At 42.3% G+C, this 17,853-nt stretch overlaps 1 protein-coding gene across 7 annotated transcripts in view; it reads right to left on the bottom strand.

Moving 5' to 3' along the window:
* Pde1c (phosphodiesterase 1C) overlaps nt 1-17,853 on the bottom strand; it is a 445,757-nt gene that overhangs the window by 349,561 nt on the left and 78,343 nt on the right. For all 7 annotated transcript variants that reach the window (XR_007233288.3, XR_007233289.3, XM_048440405.3 and 4 more), the window contains exon 2: nt 9,157-9,207. Coding sequence is in view for 5 of the 7 variants with exons in the window: in XM_048440405.3 (XP_048296362.3) it covers nt 9,157-9,207 (51 nt within the window). In the remaining 2 variants the exon portion in view is untranslated. The remainder of the gene's footprint in view (nt 1-9,156; nt 9,208-17,853) is intronic.

The raw sequence follows: 17,853 nt of genomic DNA, 5'->3' as shown, positions 1-17,853 counted from the left end.
TGAATAGATGGGAGTTACAGGGGAGCATTTTTGAAGTTGTCTACAATTATAACTGCACTCATTTCAGGGACTCACACCCCACCCCCAACGTTAAGGGAAATTTTTAATGCATAACTGTCTTGAAACAAATTAATGTCTGTAAAGCATGCAAATATTCATATCTCACCATCTGCTAGATGACTCACTTGTAAACCTACCTACTATTCCTTTGGGAAGTTTCAGGGCTAATTTTTAACTTCATTATAAAAACTTGGTAGGGATGAATTTAGAGGTACAGTACATACAAAAGTACTGTGAATACCTAGAAGATTATGACATACTAACCCCAGACCTTAAACAGCATGGGTTCTGTGGTCAAAAATAAATGTGTTAGAAACCAATTGCTTGAAAATGCCTTGCTGGTGATAAAATAGAGTAGGTCATCTGCTGACAATAAGCTTCTTAAGGAAGAGAATTGTGAGTTATCCATCTTTATACCTCTGCACCCAAGGTTGACTCCTAAGATTGTTTTTATGTTTCTAAGCTGTCTGAATCTCAGATTGTAGGCACCACATGAAAATCTTGTATGAACATCTCATTCACCTTGTCTTCTTCCCCAGAAGATTCTGTTATATTATGTGTTTCAGGTGTCTGACTCAAGTAGCTCACTCTTTGTCCTGCCTTCCTACCTGCTCTGTTAGATTAGGAAACTGAGCTTCACAAGAATATTGATATGGAAGACAGACCTTCTGTGGTGGTTAGAAAGAAAATGACTCCCAAAGGGAAAGGCACTATTAACAGATGTGGCCTTCTTGGAGTGGGTATGGTATTGTTGGAGGAAGTATGTCTCTGTGGGGGTGCACTTTGAGGTCTCCTATGCTCAAGCTATGCCCAGAGAGACAGTGCACTTCCTGTTGTCTGAAGGTCAAGATATAGAAATCTCAGCTTCTTCTACAGAGCCATGTGTACCTATGTATCACCATGTCCCACCATGAAGATAATAGACTAAACCTCTGAAATTGTAGGCTCCCTTCCCCCCAATTAAATGTTTTCCTTTATAAGAGTTGCCATGACCATGGTGTCTCTTCACAACAATAGAAAACCCAACTAAGACACTGTTCCTTTGAGGAATCCAAGAGCTGCACCTGCAAATGTAAGAATGTTAACAGCTCCCTCAATCCCATGAGGTGGCGATGGAGCTCTACTCAGCTCAGCATATGCAGGATGGGGCACTTCTGCCAACTGGGCTACAGCTCAAGCTTGGCCAAAACCTAATATGTACCATGTGTCAGGAATCTAATATACACCAGTGACTTATAGTAATAGGCCACTAGAGTTGTTTTATTGCTATGTCCGTGTAGCTTGTCTACAGATATCCAATATTCCAGTACAACTTGCTGAAAAGGCCATATTTTCTCCATTGAATTGCTCTTGCAGTGTTGTTGAAGATGTTATGCATGTTCCTGTGAGTCCATTTCTGGGTTTGTCATTCTATTTTGCTAACTTGTGGTTGTATCCCCTCACCAGCACTTCATCTTTATTATTGTGTCTTGAAATCAAATAGGCTAGTCCTTAAGTTTTTCCTCAAAATTGTTTGACTTTATAGTTTTGTTTATTTTTCTATATAAATTACAGAATTTATAAAGCTCTAATTTATATCTATATAAAATCTTGATGGTATTTTGGTGGGAATTATGTTAAATATGGGTATCAACATAGGGACAACTAATGATTTTAATATGTTGTACCTTTCAATTTATGAGCACAGCAAGGTCATGTACCATGTAACAGTTTGGTTAATAACAGACTATACATACAATGGCAGTTCAAGATGTCATACCATAATGGCATCATTGTATAGATATCTTCCAGGTATGTATTCACACAATGTCAAATCACCTATCTAGAATATTTTCCCATGGTTAAGAAAGCGTGCATTATCTGATGGCTTGCACTTTGAGGTTCTAGGATTTCTCTCATGAGTACTGCAGTGTCTGTATAAATCTTGGGTCTACATCTTTACATTCAACCTCGTTAGAGTACTTAAAAACATCATTGTGTCAATTTTCTTCCCAGTATACAACAATATAATAGGATTACATTTTATCTTGTACAATACAGCATTACTAACTCACTTACTAGATGTTGAACTTTGAATAGATTCTTCAATATTTTTCTACATAGAAATAATAATGTCATTTGTAAGCGGTAAATCTGTGTTTCTTTCTTTCTGGTAGGCTTTTTAAATTTATTATTTATCCATTGAGGCATCAACTAGAACTTTAAAAAATGTTAAATAAGGATGTTATGATATGACATCTTTGCTTTGTCCCCAAGTGTAGGAGAAGGCATTCATCTTTTTGTTCTTCAGTGAGCTAGAGAGGTTCAAATTGTACATACCTTTTATCTAATCAACAGACCACCCTAAAATCTGAAATTATTTTTACTATGGGTAGTTGCTGCGTGGTTCTCAGTGTTCTTTCTGCAACAATGACAATGATATTGTATGATTTTTCTACTTTAGCCTGTTAGTATAGTGGGCTATATTGACTTAAAACAGTCAATGATCTTGATATCCCTAGAGTTAACCCCAGCTGATTAAAATCTACTATTCAAATACACACATATTATTAGGGACTATTTGCTAATACTCTAATGCATCTATAGTTACAAGGCTTTGGTCTGTAATCTCTTCTGGTGCCATCCTTGTCTTATTTTAGCATCAAGGCAATGGTAGCTTCATTAAATTAGCCTTCAGTTTTCTAAAAGAAACAGTAGAGAGCTGATGCTCATTAGCTTTCATTTGCAGTTTCCAGTCACAGCACGTGTGTAGACAGAAGTCTCTGCCCCACCTGGTCCCACAACCATGCAGTCCCAAAGAAACATTCAAAGGCTTATATTAATAATAAACTGTTTTACCTATTGACTCAGGCTTATTATTAACTAGTCCTTACAACTTAAATTAACTCATAATTCTTATCTATGTGCAGCCAAGTGGCTTGGTACCTTTCCTCAGTAAGGCATTCTCATTTTGCTTCCTCTGTGTCTGGGTGGCAACTGCGTCTCTCTGCCTTTCCTCTTCCAAGAATTCCCTTAGTCTGGTTGTTCTGCCTATACTTCCTGCCTGGCTACTGGCCAATCAGCATTTTATTAAACCAATATGAGTGACAAATCTTTACAGTGTACAAAAGCATTATCCCACAGCACACATGGACCTTAAATTTATATTAGGGGAGTTTCTAATCACATAATAGTGACATTGCTATTAAATGTGTTTCAGTTTAGATAGGTTGTGTATTTTTGAAGGAGTGAAGTATATTTCATCAAACCTCTAGAAAGTATCTACTGCAGAGATGTTCAGAATATCTTATTGTTCCTCTGATACCTGCTGATCATGGTATCATGTTTCATTTCCTATATTTGTGATTTGCTAGAAGTTTCTCAATCTTATGGACCTTTCAAAGAACCTATTCTTTGTTGTCTTTTTTTTCTCACAGTCAAGTGCGGTTTAACACTTGGGGATTCATTTTTAGTCTGTTTCTTCACTGTGACAGCATCACAATATGTACTAAGGCAGCTATATTGTTGCTTGGCTTTGAGTATAGAGCTTTATATCTTTATATCTTTATATATAAAGATATATCTTTATATTTTTATATCTTCTTTATATCTGCCATCATAAACATAGTCTATCTTTTACAGTACATCCATGTATCTTGATTTTTTAATGTCCCTAATTATTGCTCTTCTCTTTGTAATTGACTTATGGTCCTTGATTTGGGTTTGTTTCGCTCTTTTTAAAAACTCTTACTATTGGCTTTAGGCTATTTTTTTAAACACATGTATACATTCAGGTGCAACAAACTTTCCCCTCAACTCTTTTGAGAAAAGTATAAATGTTGAATACCATAAACTTTGACAAACTGCATCTTTATCCTGGCTTAACACAGCATAATTTCATTCCTCTTTAGACCTCATCTTCATGACTGAAGTGTGGTGTTAACTTCCAATTGTTTTAAGGTCTGCCTCTTAGGTTTTTCTTATTGGTTTCATTATAGTTAGAGATCACATTCTGCATAATGTCTATTCTTTTAAATCTCTTAAGATTGTTTTGTGATACTTTTTTGGATGTGCTTTTTGCATACTTTGGAAGAAAATACATATTTGGCAGTTACTGAATGAACTATTCACTTAACAACTTAACTTAAATGCTACTGATTGTTGGTAGTGTTGAATTCTATTATCTTCCTTCGGTATGTTCTGTGTATGATGGAAGGAGGTGTGTTGAAGCCTCCAGCTATAATTGTGTAGCTAACTACCTGTTTCTCATTTGAACTCTGTCAGATTCTGCTTCACATGATCTCAGTCGCTGGTAAACAACAAATGAGGTTGGTGTCTTCTTGGTGAGCTGATCAGTACCATGACATAGTGTTCCTGACTCCTGCTTTCCTGGTCTCTAACATCTTACTGATCTGAGGATGCACTAGAGATTTCCACTGATTAAGGCTAATATGGCCAACTTTCAACTTGCTTAAATGGTTCCATTTGTTTCTTATAAGCAATACATAGTTGGTCATGTTTTCTAATCTAATATGAAAATCTGCCCATTAATTGTTATGCTTAGATCATTTGCATATAATGTAGTTATTACATTACTAGGAACTTACATTTGTTTTGCCTGTTTTTTCATCCCTCTATTCCTCCTGTGACTTACTTGAATGTTTTTAGAATTCCATTCTCTCTACAGGGTATCTCTGTAGTTTTCTAAGTAGGCATACTGAATGTTGAATTATATATTGGATAAACGATGTAACAATACATACTACTAAAATGTCTTCTAGGGTGATTGTTTTTGCCAATTTAAGTATAGAACCCTTCTATCCACTTATATCCCTTTGTTTTCACAATGTAAAATATAATTATAGATTCAACAGTACTCATACTAATTGTGGTATTTGCTTTATGTACACTCAGAACCATATCAGGTGATTTTGTGATTTGTCTTCAAATACCATAAGTAATTTGGAAAACAAAGGGATGAAACTTTATTTCCTTGTACTTGGTATCTGCTGTCCTTCCCTTCCTGGTCCTGCAAGGCTCCTCATTTCAAGTTTCCCTTTGTTCAGGAACTTCCTTTAGTCTTCCTTCAGCCCACGTTTTTCCTTCATCTTATAATGTGTCGATTATTGCTTCATTCCTCAGGAACATCCTGTTGGTTGCAGGTTTCTGGGCTGTCAGTTCTTTCCTTTCAACACCTGAAAACACTATGTTTCCAAGGCTTCTGGTGAGGAATCTGCCATAATTCAAATTGCTTTCCCTCTACCAGTCAGCTGTCTTTTTTCTCTGACTGCTTTCAAGACTCCTCTTGAATTTTTTTTAGAAGATTGACTGAATGTGCCTGGGCATGGATTTCATTGTTCTGACTCTGACACACAAGCAGAGAAAGATGGGATTCTGCCTCGTTACTACAAAGCGAATGTGCAAGTCCAAGGTCCCCACCAGGCTGCCACTCTTCCATTAATACCCAGAAAAGGGAGAGAGAGGTAAAATTCCTTGTCATGTGTGGTCTCTACTGAATCACTGGTAAGGATGACAACAAGGTGACTGGGCAACGTTGTGGTAGCTCTCCACCAGGACCCTCTGATGGCACTCAGCAGGAAGGCAGAAGGATGCTCAGCTCCTGACAGTTAGAACCAGAATGCAGAGGAAAGCCAGCACTCCCCCAGCTGATCTTTTCTGAGGTCCCCCTCGCAAGGGTATTGTTCTACCTTATTGCAGCTTTGTGAGGCTGAGCATCCAAGTTTTCTACTCAGCATGTTTTGGCATGAGTAGGGATGAAAGCAGTGTGAGTGTGTGTGTATGTGTGTGTGTGTCTGTGTGTGTGTGTGTGTGTGTGTGTGTATGTGTGTGATTTGTTTCGAATAGAGAGTTGTTTTCTCAAACATTTTCTATCTCACTAGACTTCCTCTTTCCCACTCCTCACAGCAAGGTGACAGTGCCCTAAGTACATCCCAGCTCGCAGCAGGTGAAAGCCACACTGTCTTTGATGATACAATTTACCAAGACACATCACATTATTTCTGCTACATTTACAGGAGAATACGCAGGCTTAGGTCTCGGTGTGAGGTTTATCAGTCTCACACTCTAAAAGAACATGTGGGATGGGAAGAATGCAAACACTTGAAAAACAGAATCTGCCATTTTTTTAAAGTCAAATTTAGGAAACTTCAAATCCAATTCCCCGTAGTGCATAACCCAAATTCTTTCATTATGTAGCCATTAAAACATGATACCATCAGTATCTATTTTTTACCCTCCCAAATAAGATGTGCCAATCTAAAGGCATTACTAATTTCCATCAATTTCTCCTACTTCTTCAGAAACCATTATTTTCTTTTAATTTTTATTTTATGTGTGAAGGCGTTTTGCCTGTATCTGTGTGCAGCCAGAAGAGGGCATAGGGTCCCCTAGGACTAGAATTATGGCAGGTCTGAGCCACCTCGTGCGTTCTGGAAATGAAGAACAACCAGTGCCTTCTTAAACACTAACCCATCTCTCCAGTCCAAAAGCTACTATTTTCTCTCAATGATTGCTCATATCAGGGAGAACTCATTCTCCCATCTTCTAGAGAAGCAATGATAACTTCAGAAGAAAACTGTGTGACTAAATAAACTTTGGGACCACTGTGTCCTCTGCATGTCTCTTGAGTGCCCTGGACCTCCTTCACAGAACTAGCCCAAAGCAGCCTGCAGTGTCTTGGGGCTCCGGGAGTAAGGAGTACATCACAGTCTGAGCTTATTCTGCCACACTGTGGCCAGACCTGAACACTACATGTGGCCGGTATTCCCTGACATGGAAAGTAGCTTTTCTTTTTCAAGATTAGAAATCACTTTCTTTCCACGTCGGCCCTTCTGACCCCTCCATACACAGGAGCGAAGGGCCAGGATGGTGGTGATAGGGCTCTTGTCTCAGCATGGCTACCCTCACAACAGGTGCCGTTTTCAAATGATGGCATCAGCACTACCATCTACCCACAGCTCTGATTGAAGCCTGCCAGGTCAAAAGTCAAAGCTAGAGGTTGAAATGAAGGGAAAATAGGACCCACAGTCTCCCAGGGCCCATTCTTTGCCCCGGTGCTCCCTTCCTCCCCGTTGGGTCCAGACCTCAGAGCACAGGCTCCTGCTCGCCTCACTGAATAACACACCCTAGCTGGGCTTTCCACCTATCTCTGTCTTGTTAAAAAGCAAAAGACAGAAAGAAGCCAGTTCTTTATCTTCCCATATCCAGAGTATCATCCGGGTTCTCGCCCTCTTCCCACGCTGAGTGCTTCATCCTACCATCCTTCTAGTGTGGTACACGGAGAGTGGCAACCCAACAATGGTACAATGAGAATTTTCTTCTCTTCCTGAATTCCACCTAATTCCCCCTCTCTCTAGTACATGCTACAAAAAGAGACAGTGCCTACCATGCCCTCGGACTTTCTCCGAGGATACTCTACTCTGTCATAACACTTTCCTCTCCTGCTCTGAGTCAGCCTCACCTTGAAAGATTACTGGGAACCACTATTGCTGTATAGACTTCCCCCCTGGTGTGCTCACTTATCTCTAGCTAATATGCTGTCACGTGGCATGTCATCTTTTTAAATCAGTCACATAGCTTAGAAGTTATAGAAGCTACCTACACGAAACCACCTTTTCCGTCCATAAAGGGACTGCTCCAAGCTTCCTGTCTTCGTAGCTTAAGGACCCTTTCTCTTCGCACACCTGTCATGTGTCAGGAATTCCCATCGAGAAAAATCCTGCACGTGGTATGATCAAGTTACCACTCCAGATTATTCATCCCCCTGACTGTTGCTCAAGAGATGAAAAATAAAAGGGACGAAGCCATATCCATCATCCTCACTGACATACTTGTTTTGGAAATAATGATTCCAGGTGGGAGGGCAGTGAGAAACAGAGCCTGCGAGGAGTAGTCATTGCAGAGTCTACAATTCAACATTCAGTGCTCCTTCATCAGAATGTATCATCAGAGTCCTATAAAATCCATCTCTGGGAAATCGACCCTAAAATTGAAAAACTTTGTGAAAAGAGTGAGAAGGCAGTGTTTAGAGGAATTCCTATAAATAGAAAAATCATACTTAACTTGACGTGTTAAGATCACCCTGGCCATGTCACACTCTGATCTTATCAACCCCATATGGGGTAGAGCAATGATGGGATGCAATGTTAACAATTTTATAAAAGTTATTAATTCCATTTTTCAGATGGAAATACAGGGCCTAGAAAAGCATAAATAAAATTAAGGAAAATCAAGTAAAGCAATAATTGTATTGGGGTCAGGGGAATCTCCACTTCTCAACTTGAAGGAGAGAGAATAGGCTTGCAAGCATCTCTGCACAGCCCTTCTCTGGCTCCAGCATCCCCAATGACTTCACTGGAACCCATTAATTCCAGGGCATCCACAAACTTGCTATGGAATTTACTGATCATATGGGCCTGGAAGCCTTTGAGGAGCTTTTGATGGCTACTATCTTATCAAGATCAAGACCTGGAAAAATTGGGTGGGAAACAACAGCCTGGCTACAACCCTGAGAATATTCTTAAGCCCAGGGAAAGCCATTCAATCCATATGAACTGCAAAGTGTCTCCAAGACAGTGATGTAAGTGCATAAATTCACGGTGAGTTGCAATGATGCTTCTTTACACATGGATAGGCATCGTAGCTACAGGCATCCTCCCTCCAGCACCACTGAACACCCTCCTCCCTGCAGTGCACTCTGAGGATATGCCTTACATAGCCCCTCTCAAACTATACTGTGAACAAGAAACAACTAGGGATTTGTTAAAATGCAGGCCCTGGGTTAGGAGGTTTGGAGGGGAGCCTAGGAGCTCTACCTTTCTCAAAAGCAAGCTGATTCTGCTGCTCTGGAAACTAAGCTTCAAAAAGCAAAACTCTCAAGCACAGCTTGGAGCCCACAGTTCCGAGGACCAAAAAGTTCATGACCAGGAGCAGCTCACGTATGATGGAACTCAAGTGCAATATTAACCAATAGGAGGGCGCTTTCTACATCGCTGTTCAAGCACACCTAACAGACTCATAGAGTGAATTACGTGAGCAAAGGCCTCGAGTGAACATGTTCTAAAGGAGCCGAGGAAGAGTGAAGCAAGATTTACTCACGGGAGAAGCGGGCAAGTGGACGGGCATTCTTATCTCCTGCTTCATTGGCAACTGTGGGAAAAACAGAGGACACAGTTAACAATAAGGCACATTAAAGGGGACCATACAAACAGAAATCACAGGCAATATTGGCAATGCTATTTACTGGTTACCCCCTACAACCTGGAGGTAAAACCCTGTTGCTGAAGGAAAAGCCCTATTGCTGTAACCTTCTAGAGTCAATAAACATGGAGAAATCTAGCTGGTACCCAACTAGAAGCTATTCCCTACTGACTAGCATTCATGGTGCTTGAGGGTACTTTTCGCACTACTGGAAGAGAAAATTAATGATTAATATTACCCAGCTATAAACCCTACAGCCTACAACAGCAACCTACCTGCAAGACATATGGATACAAATGAAGTACAAATGCTGTAGGAATAACCAAGCACTTTTTTGTTGACTTTAAGGCCCACTCTGAGATATAATCCATACCTGACAGCAGTAATGAGGCCAGGGACTAGATCAGTAGTAGGAGTTAGGGGGAAGCCTACTACTGCTATTCTGCTAAATGAACATGACAATCAAATGACTCCTAATGCCATATGCTATAACCATAGAGATCAGTGCACCACTCAACCCTTGTCAGAGAAGCTGCCTCTTGCAGTAGACAGCTATTAACCAAGAGACCCACAACTGGACAAAGTGCAGTGAGAGACCTTAGAGTCCTCAGCCCTAAATTGGAAGCCTACATCAAACTCTCCCTCAAGGGATCCGCATGGAAGAGAGGACAGAAAGATCATGAGAGCCAGGGATGATGGAGAACATCAAGGAAATGCCGTCTTTCAGATCCAACAGGCCTGATCCACACGTGAACCCAGAGGGACTGACAACAAGCAGAAGACCATCACAATTATATTCTAGACAGGCAAATCCCAGCAAAAGAAGTGGAAGAGAACACAAAGTCCCACCTCTAACCAAGAAACCTTTTGTAAATGGTAGCTGTCAAGAGAGGAAGGATCAGTTTTCTGTAATGAACCACACTCCAGGGCAGGCCTCATGCTCAAGAGCTGAAACAAAACAGACTCCAGATTTTTGTATGCTTTTCTATTTGCTTGTTTGGTGGGTTTAGTTTGACTTTCTTTTTCTTTTTTTTTTTTTTGGTTTTTGTTTTGTGTGTCAGAGAGAGAGAGAGAGAGAGAGAGAGAGAGAGAGAGAGAGAGAGAGAGAGAGAACATTAAGTTGGGTGGTAGAGAGTTGAAAAGAACTTGAGGACAGGAAAAAATATGATCAAAATATATTTTATATAAAAAATTGTTTTATCAAAATAGTGTTTCCCTGTGTAACAGCTCTGGCTGTCCTGGAACTCTCTTTGTAAAATAGGCTGGCCTTGAACTCACAGAGGGCCACCTGCCTCTGCCTCCATAGTGCTGGGATTAAAGGTGTGCAACACCATGCCCTGATAAATTTACTTGTTTTAACGTAAATTTTAAATTTTACATGTGTTCCAGAGTATTTCCGTGCTACCACTAACCACCTTGCCACTCTGACAGTCAGTCACCTTCATTAGAATATCTGAGTAAAACTGGCTTGGTTCACAAGGATGGCCATTTGTGTGGGGATCTGTTAGAGACAATCTGGTTAACCTCTCTATATGTACTAGGTTGAGGTTCTAGTTCTTGCCAGTTTTACTCAGAGAGTCTAATGAAGAACATCCTTCAACCTGGGTCTCTGTTGTTTTTCCACTGTGTATGCAAAGATAGCTGGCCCAGGAACTCGTGGGATTCTCCTGTCTCTATCGTCCATCTCCTTGGAGAAGCACTGGGATTATGGAGGCTCCTACTAGGCAGCTAGCTTTTATCTGGGTTCTGGGCATTTGATCTCAGGTCCTCAGACTTGCTTGCACTGCAGATACTTTTATACACTGAGTCATCTTCCAGACATTGCTAAATAATATTTTTACTTCCATTAAGACTGATATGTGTTGTTTTCTATATCCATGAAAGACAGACATAAATGTTTGTGATATCTGTTGGAATGACATACAGTCCAACCAACAAGAAAATACTGTTCGTTTTGGTTTTAAGAAAAACTACCAACGGCAGGCAGAAGAGATTGCTAGTGTAATCATTACTGCGTATGATGTTGACACAGAAGGACATGAGAATATCAGCCTCCTGATAGTCTCAGGAATATCATTTTACAGAACCATTTTACAAATGGTGAAAGGAGTCATGGCTATCTCTGGGGTAAACAAAAGTTCACAGCATTTGCACATTTCAACCTTGTTCCTGGCTTTGGAATCATCCCACGGTGGTTCTACTTTTGCTGCATTATACAAAATGACCAGCAGGGGGAGGTGCTACTGCACACATCGCAACATCTCAAACACAGAAACTGAATCACTACCTCCATATCAAGGACTAAAGTAACAAGATTCTCATCTCAGGGTAGGGCCCAGGGCTCTATTAGCGCCCATATTTCTCTCATCTTCTATGGCCTTTGGTAAAATCACTATTGAACACAAACAGTCTGCACTGAATTCCTTCCTCCAAGCAAAGCAGGCCTGCCACAGAGCAGAACCGCACCTCACCTCTGGAGAACTCCTCGGCCACACTCAGACTCACGAACCTTGTCGGGGACCAGCCTGGACAAAAAATGCCTCTCACCAGGGTAAGGGCATGGGGATTTAGAAATATAGTAAAGAACATGATGATGTGGATGAAAATAATAAAATGGAGAAACACAGAATAGTATCGGGAGGGAGTTCCAGTGTGCACTGAAAACTCACCTGCATGTAATTTCCAACTGCTTAAAATACTCCTGGCCCCAAAAGGTAGGAGTAAGGCAAAAGGCCGCATTAACATGATATAAGGAAATGAACAGACAAATTGAAAGTTGCGGTCTAAAGTCATAGTTAAACATTCTGTTGCTAGAACAAAACAAGTCAGGCCCACACCCTAGACCAAAACATTCTGTAGGCAAACCACTCCCTGGGTGGAGTCCCAAGTTATCTCCATAAAGGGAACTGGAACTTGGTTGGATCCTTAGACTTTTGTTTAAGGTAGGAACAAATCTACTCCTCTATTCCTAGAGCTAGATTGTGCTAGGTCTGGCAATCAGCCACACCTGTTGACAATAAGCTTGAGCGAGCAGAACTCTCTGAGCAACAACTAGGTGGGACCTTCATTTTGAGGTAGAAGCACAATAACCTTAAAGGAACTAGAGGAAAGCTCCACACTCTCTGACCTGTGGTCAATGTGGAAACCGGCTCACGTTTCCGGGCCTCCACAGGACCTGACTGGAGCTGGACATGCTCGTGTGTTCTTCTCCAGCCCTTAAGTTCAAACTGTTTCCTTCTTAGACACTGTATACCTCTGAAAAATAGAACAATCTTTTTCCACAAAAAAAAGAAAAGGAAAAGGAAAAAAAAACCCTCATACCTTTACTGTAGAAAGCAATTGGCTGCCTTCAAAGCAGGGTTACAAAGACCATTGCAATGGCTGTGAACACAAGGATCACCTAACTGCTAGCCTTAGGAAGGCACATTCTCCCTGGATTGCTATTTCAGACCAAGTCTTGAGACTCCCCTCCCAAAAACCTTAGCCAAGGATGGGAATTGCTGACCCAGATCCAAGTTATATCAGGAGAGGCAGTCATCAAAATCTAGGCCAGTGGGGTGCCAGGAGAGTTGCCTCTACCCAGAAGTGATGTGACAGCCGGAATGACTGTCCCCTATGAAGCACAGACACCATGCTTCCCTGCTGAGTGGTTTCCAGGAACAGCCTACAATGTATGATCCAACTCGCTTGGCTTGGAATCAAAGTCCTGACATTAACTTAATCTTTCACTACGTGTTAGTCGGCTTTCTGTCACTACAGCAGCTGCCTGAAGGGACTCATTTGCAAAGAGTAAAGATCCATTTTGTTCAGTCCAGGGGCCTCTAGTGTCAGATGGCATTGGTAGGAGGTCTTAGTAATGCACAACTAAGTCATACCATAACCAAGAAGCAAGCAGAAATTTGGAAGGGACTGGGATCCTACAGTCCCTTCAAAGATGAAAGGCTGGCTAGCAGGGTCCCCCTTTAAAGGTCTCACCCTCCCCAGGAGTGCCACTCTGAGCACAAAGCCTTAGACACACAGGCCATTGGGGTACATTTCCAAACCTCAATGATGACAGTTCCCACGCCATCTTTCAATATAACACCCTTCACATGCTCTCGCGCAAACATCCTCCTAGGTCTTCACCAGACCGACCCTGATTTAGTCTTCAGGTTAATGCATAAGTGCATTTCACGGTACATCCCAGGTGCCGGCCTGTGTTTCACTTCATTCTCCTTGCAGACCCAGCTCTCCAGCTTCAGCAGAGACCAGAACTACCTAGAGGGTTTTCTGAATTGCAGGCTACAAATGCAGAGTTCGACCTCAGCAAGGATGGTATATGTCTGAGAAAATACATTCCTGAGAAATTCCAAGTGCCTTGGTGGCTCCTGGTCTGGGATGGATTTTTCAGAACAGTTGGCAATCAGCTGCAACCTGCCCCATCCAAGGCAAGACCTTTAATTTTTAATTTTCATATTTCTATTCTACTGACTACTGACTGCCACTCTGAATAATGTGGTCCGCTGATGTTTCTAGAACTAAAGTAAACTGGAGAGACACAAAATGCCACCGACAGCATCTAGACCAGGCATCGCAGGCAGGCTTCTGGCCAATCTGTATGAAGGTCTGGTTCATTTGGGGCCACAAGCTTGTAAGTGTTAAATAATTAGCTGCCTATACTGGTAAACAGTTATGAGATTTCAAATATAAATACATGCTACTGACTTCCTTAGGGATGTAAGATCCCAGACCCACCAGACGGGAATGCGTGCCCCCAACAATGGACAGCTCTGCTGTCTGAGACAAAGCTCTTTTCTTATTGTTACTGCTGTTTACCCGCTGCCCTCCTGGTCCAGAGATTAGTGTCAACAGGGCCTTGTGGAGGGCTTAAAGAGAGGAACAACATTGCCACAGAGAAAAGTACTACAAGGAGTGATCACACCCAGCTGACTAAGCCCTTCCGTTTCCAGGCCACACACCTTTAGATAGGTTTGAGGGCCCATTGTCTGTGGGCTTGGGCACAACCAAGCTCTTCAGCAGCAGAAAAACCTTCATGTATTATGAGTTTTGTATTACATACATACACACACACCCATATACACACACATACACACACACACCACTCACACCACACCACATCCATACACACACATACACACTACACACACAAATACAACATACACACCACACAGGCATACACATACCACACACCTAGATACATCATACATACCACACACACGCACACAGGCACACAAACACAAAGCTTTAATAGTCGCTCCATTTATCAGGTTAATTAGATCTTGAATTCAGCAAAGTGTGTCCAGACAACTGCAGAAGTATGGAAAGGCATCCATGCTATACTGTTAGCACAAAACACACAGATTCTAGTTATATATGCAAGAGTCTGTCAGTGTTGAGCTGCCTGACAAGCATATATATGTATACGAGCATGTCAGAGACGAATATAAAATATATACTGCCAGATGTGAAAATAATTATTTTCCTTTGTGGCACATTTGAGAAAAATTTGTTACCTTTTTTTGGTTCTGAATAAAGGCAATAATTCAGATTTGCTACCTTTTTATACTTCTGCATAAAGGCAATAATTTAGAATAAGCATGTGCCATGTTTATATTTAGTAAAAATATTTTATCAAAGGGATAGGGAAGAGTTAGCTATTGTGTTTGCTTGTTATGATTGTGGACACACACACACACATGTGTGCATATAAAATACGTGTTAGATCCAGATCTAAGACCTGCCCCCGATCATACATCATACTTACCCTGTGTGATGAGAGAGCACTCCTTGTAAGACTCAAGAAGTACTGTTCTCCCCTCGCCAAGTTGAGCCCCACACTCAACATTAGTCAGTTGCGCCTGGTAGAATGCTAGACTCATTGAGGGAACTGTTCAAATTTCTGTGCCCAGACAACAGTTTAGACCAACCGAACAGCGCTTTTGAGAGATGACCCACCGCTCCCTATATCTTTACTAAAGTAAATTTCACAAAGCATGGATCTCAGAGTCGTTCAAAACTAGCGCCCTATTCTGTTCTTCTCACGACACTCCTGCTTTTGCTCTGTCCGAAGCTGAAGTGCGCCTCTGCTCATGGCAGATTCAATGGCTAAGGCTGCAGATGTGACTGTGAGAATCAGCAGGCAGGAGAATCTTCTCATAATGTACGATCATGGGGAAAAGGGTTTGGCTCACACTGCTGCCAACTCCCCATGCACAGCACGCATATAGGGTACTGTGGGGATACGGGGGGAGGGGAGAGGCTGGCTGGGCAACAGAACTTGCTTCTTAGAGGAATGCAGCAGCCTTGACAGACGGGCCAGTTAGGGAGGTGGCTGTGTCTCTCCATCTATATGTATACAAGTATAGTTAGTAAGAAACCAATTTGATGGTCACACTGATCTTGGCTGCATCCCAGATCCACTGGAGCAGAGTCCCACCAAGGAGGGAAGGCAATGGGGTGTGCTGGTGTGTCAGAAACAGCTTTCTAAAATTATATTCCCCGTCATCCCTGGCATGCTTGCTACATGTTTTCCCTAAAATAAATATGCCAATAAAATTGTCTATAAGCAAATTTCCAAGTACGGACTTTCCAAAGAAACAAAGGTTAGTGAGATGGTGGGAAAATTAACTCACAGTGTCCCAACACCAAACACCGAAAGGGGCTTTGATGTGGCAGCCAAGCCACAAACAATCCAGGCCATTAGGAAGGACAGCAGAGTACCATGAAAGCTTCAGGAGACCGAACAGTTGTGGCAGTAAACCAGGCAGGTGCACACGGCTTTGTAACCAAAACTGAACCCAAAACACTGCCGCCCATGTTTTGGAAGCCCCGACACCTGAGTAAGTGTAAAGGCAGCTGAGATGCCAGCTACAGGGGAAAATATACAGTGAGAACAGCCTAAGGCAAAGTCTGGCTTCGTATGGGGTCATCTGCCCAAATCTGCTGTTTGTCCCAAGCTCTGGGTTATGTCCAGGGACCCTCTGCAGGTGGACTCCCTTGAGAAGCCTCATAAGTGAACGGCAGACCCGATGGCCCTCCCAGAGAAGCTGGAGTGAGTGTCCACATACACTCCCTAAGTACCAGATAAGAGAAAGCTCAGAACTGCCCAAAAGGGCTTGACTTCACCTCCCTGTCAACTTACAAAGACCCAAACAGCATCAGAAAAGCAAGACGATGAGCCGGGAGAAAGACTCCTTCAATATCGCTGCTAACTACCTTGCTTAGATGGTATTTTCCAAGTGGAGACTACCATCATAGCCCCCTTTTCCTGCCCCCCACCTTTCTAGCTTTATCCCCTCCTGTGGCACCGATTGCCTGCATCTAAGGCTTATAGTCTTTCTTCTTCCATTTCAACTCTACACCCACATATGTGTAGATTCTCTGCCAAATAGGCAACAAAAAACTGCTCTGCTCAGTGCCTAAAGCCTAGGAACAATATTTATTTAATGATCAGCGGTCAGGCTCCCACAGTGCACCATGCAGAGTGTGTCTGAAGCCAAGAATATTTGGAAAAGCACAGGAAGACAGATACAAAGACATTGATATCCTTGTATCGCCATATGTGCTCTCAAGATCCATTCAAAAATATTTATCATGCCCTGAATGAATGACAAACTCCAGATAAATGTGCACAGCCCTGCTCATGGCCCCCACCTTCACATTAAATATGACTACCATTCCTCAGGAAGGATGGGCAGCACAACCAAATCCATGGATCCAAATTCCATGCCTTCCAACATAGCTCATTTGCATTTAAGAAGAAAAGAGTGGACCGTGGTGGTACAGGTCTGGAATCTTAGACACTCAGGAGGTTGAGTCAAGAGGATCACACGTTCATGGCCAGCCAGGGCTACAGAGTAAGATCAGAGTCAGACTAGATAACTTAATGACACCCTGTCTTTGTCTCAAAACGTTTTTTTTTTTTTTTAAATTAGGGGGTCGAGGTCTTGAGAATATAGCTCAGCGGTGGAGCAGTTGCCCAATATGCACAAGGTCCTCCCAGGTTCACACAGATGCTACTAACACAACAAAGGGAGATAGAAACAGGAAGTCTGGGGAACATTGACTGCTCTTAGCCAAGAGCCAGGCCGCAGTCTGACCCTCTCCTCTATTGTCCCTAGCCTCAGCAAAAGCAAGTAAGCAGCAGATGGAAGATTGGGAAGGTCACCTGCCTGGCACCTAGAGCCTGGAATACAGTTATGAGTAGGGGCAGCATCCTCACTGATAAGAGCAGGGTGACCAGGACTCATTCCAACAGGATTGTGAACCAGGGGAAGTGACCTGTAAAATATGCTTGAAACTGGCTGGGGTTAGCAAGAGGCTCTGGAGACTGTGTTTTACCAGACCTGATTTTGAGCAGTAGAACTTTTCCAGGAACTTCCCAGCCCACCAAGTGCTGACCCCTCCCTGGGAAGGGTCACAACCACTCCCACTGGGTAAAAAAAGGAACACATGGTTTTGGGTTTGCATGTGTGTGCTCCCTTTGTCTTCCCCCTGCCATGCTCTGGCCACCCGGGAGTCTGCCGTCTATTAAACTCGGGCATTTAATTTGGTTTAATCTGGTCTGATTGGATTCCTTTGCGCCAGCAGAGAGGC

Source organism: Myodes glareolus, chromosome 6 (genome assembly GCF_982192425.1).
Source record: "Myodes glareolus chromosome 6, mMyoGla1.1, whole genome shotgun sequence".
NCBI classification, from domain to species: Eukaryota; Metazoa; Chordata; class Mammalia; order Rodentia; family Cricetidae; genus Myodes; species Myodes glareolus.
Note: the sequence above shows the minus strand (reverse complement) of the source record. Positions and strands in the feature narration are given on the sequence as shown.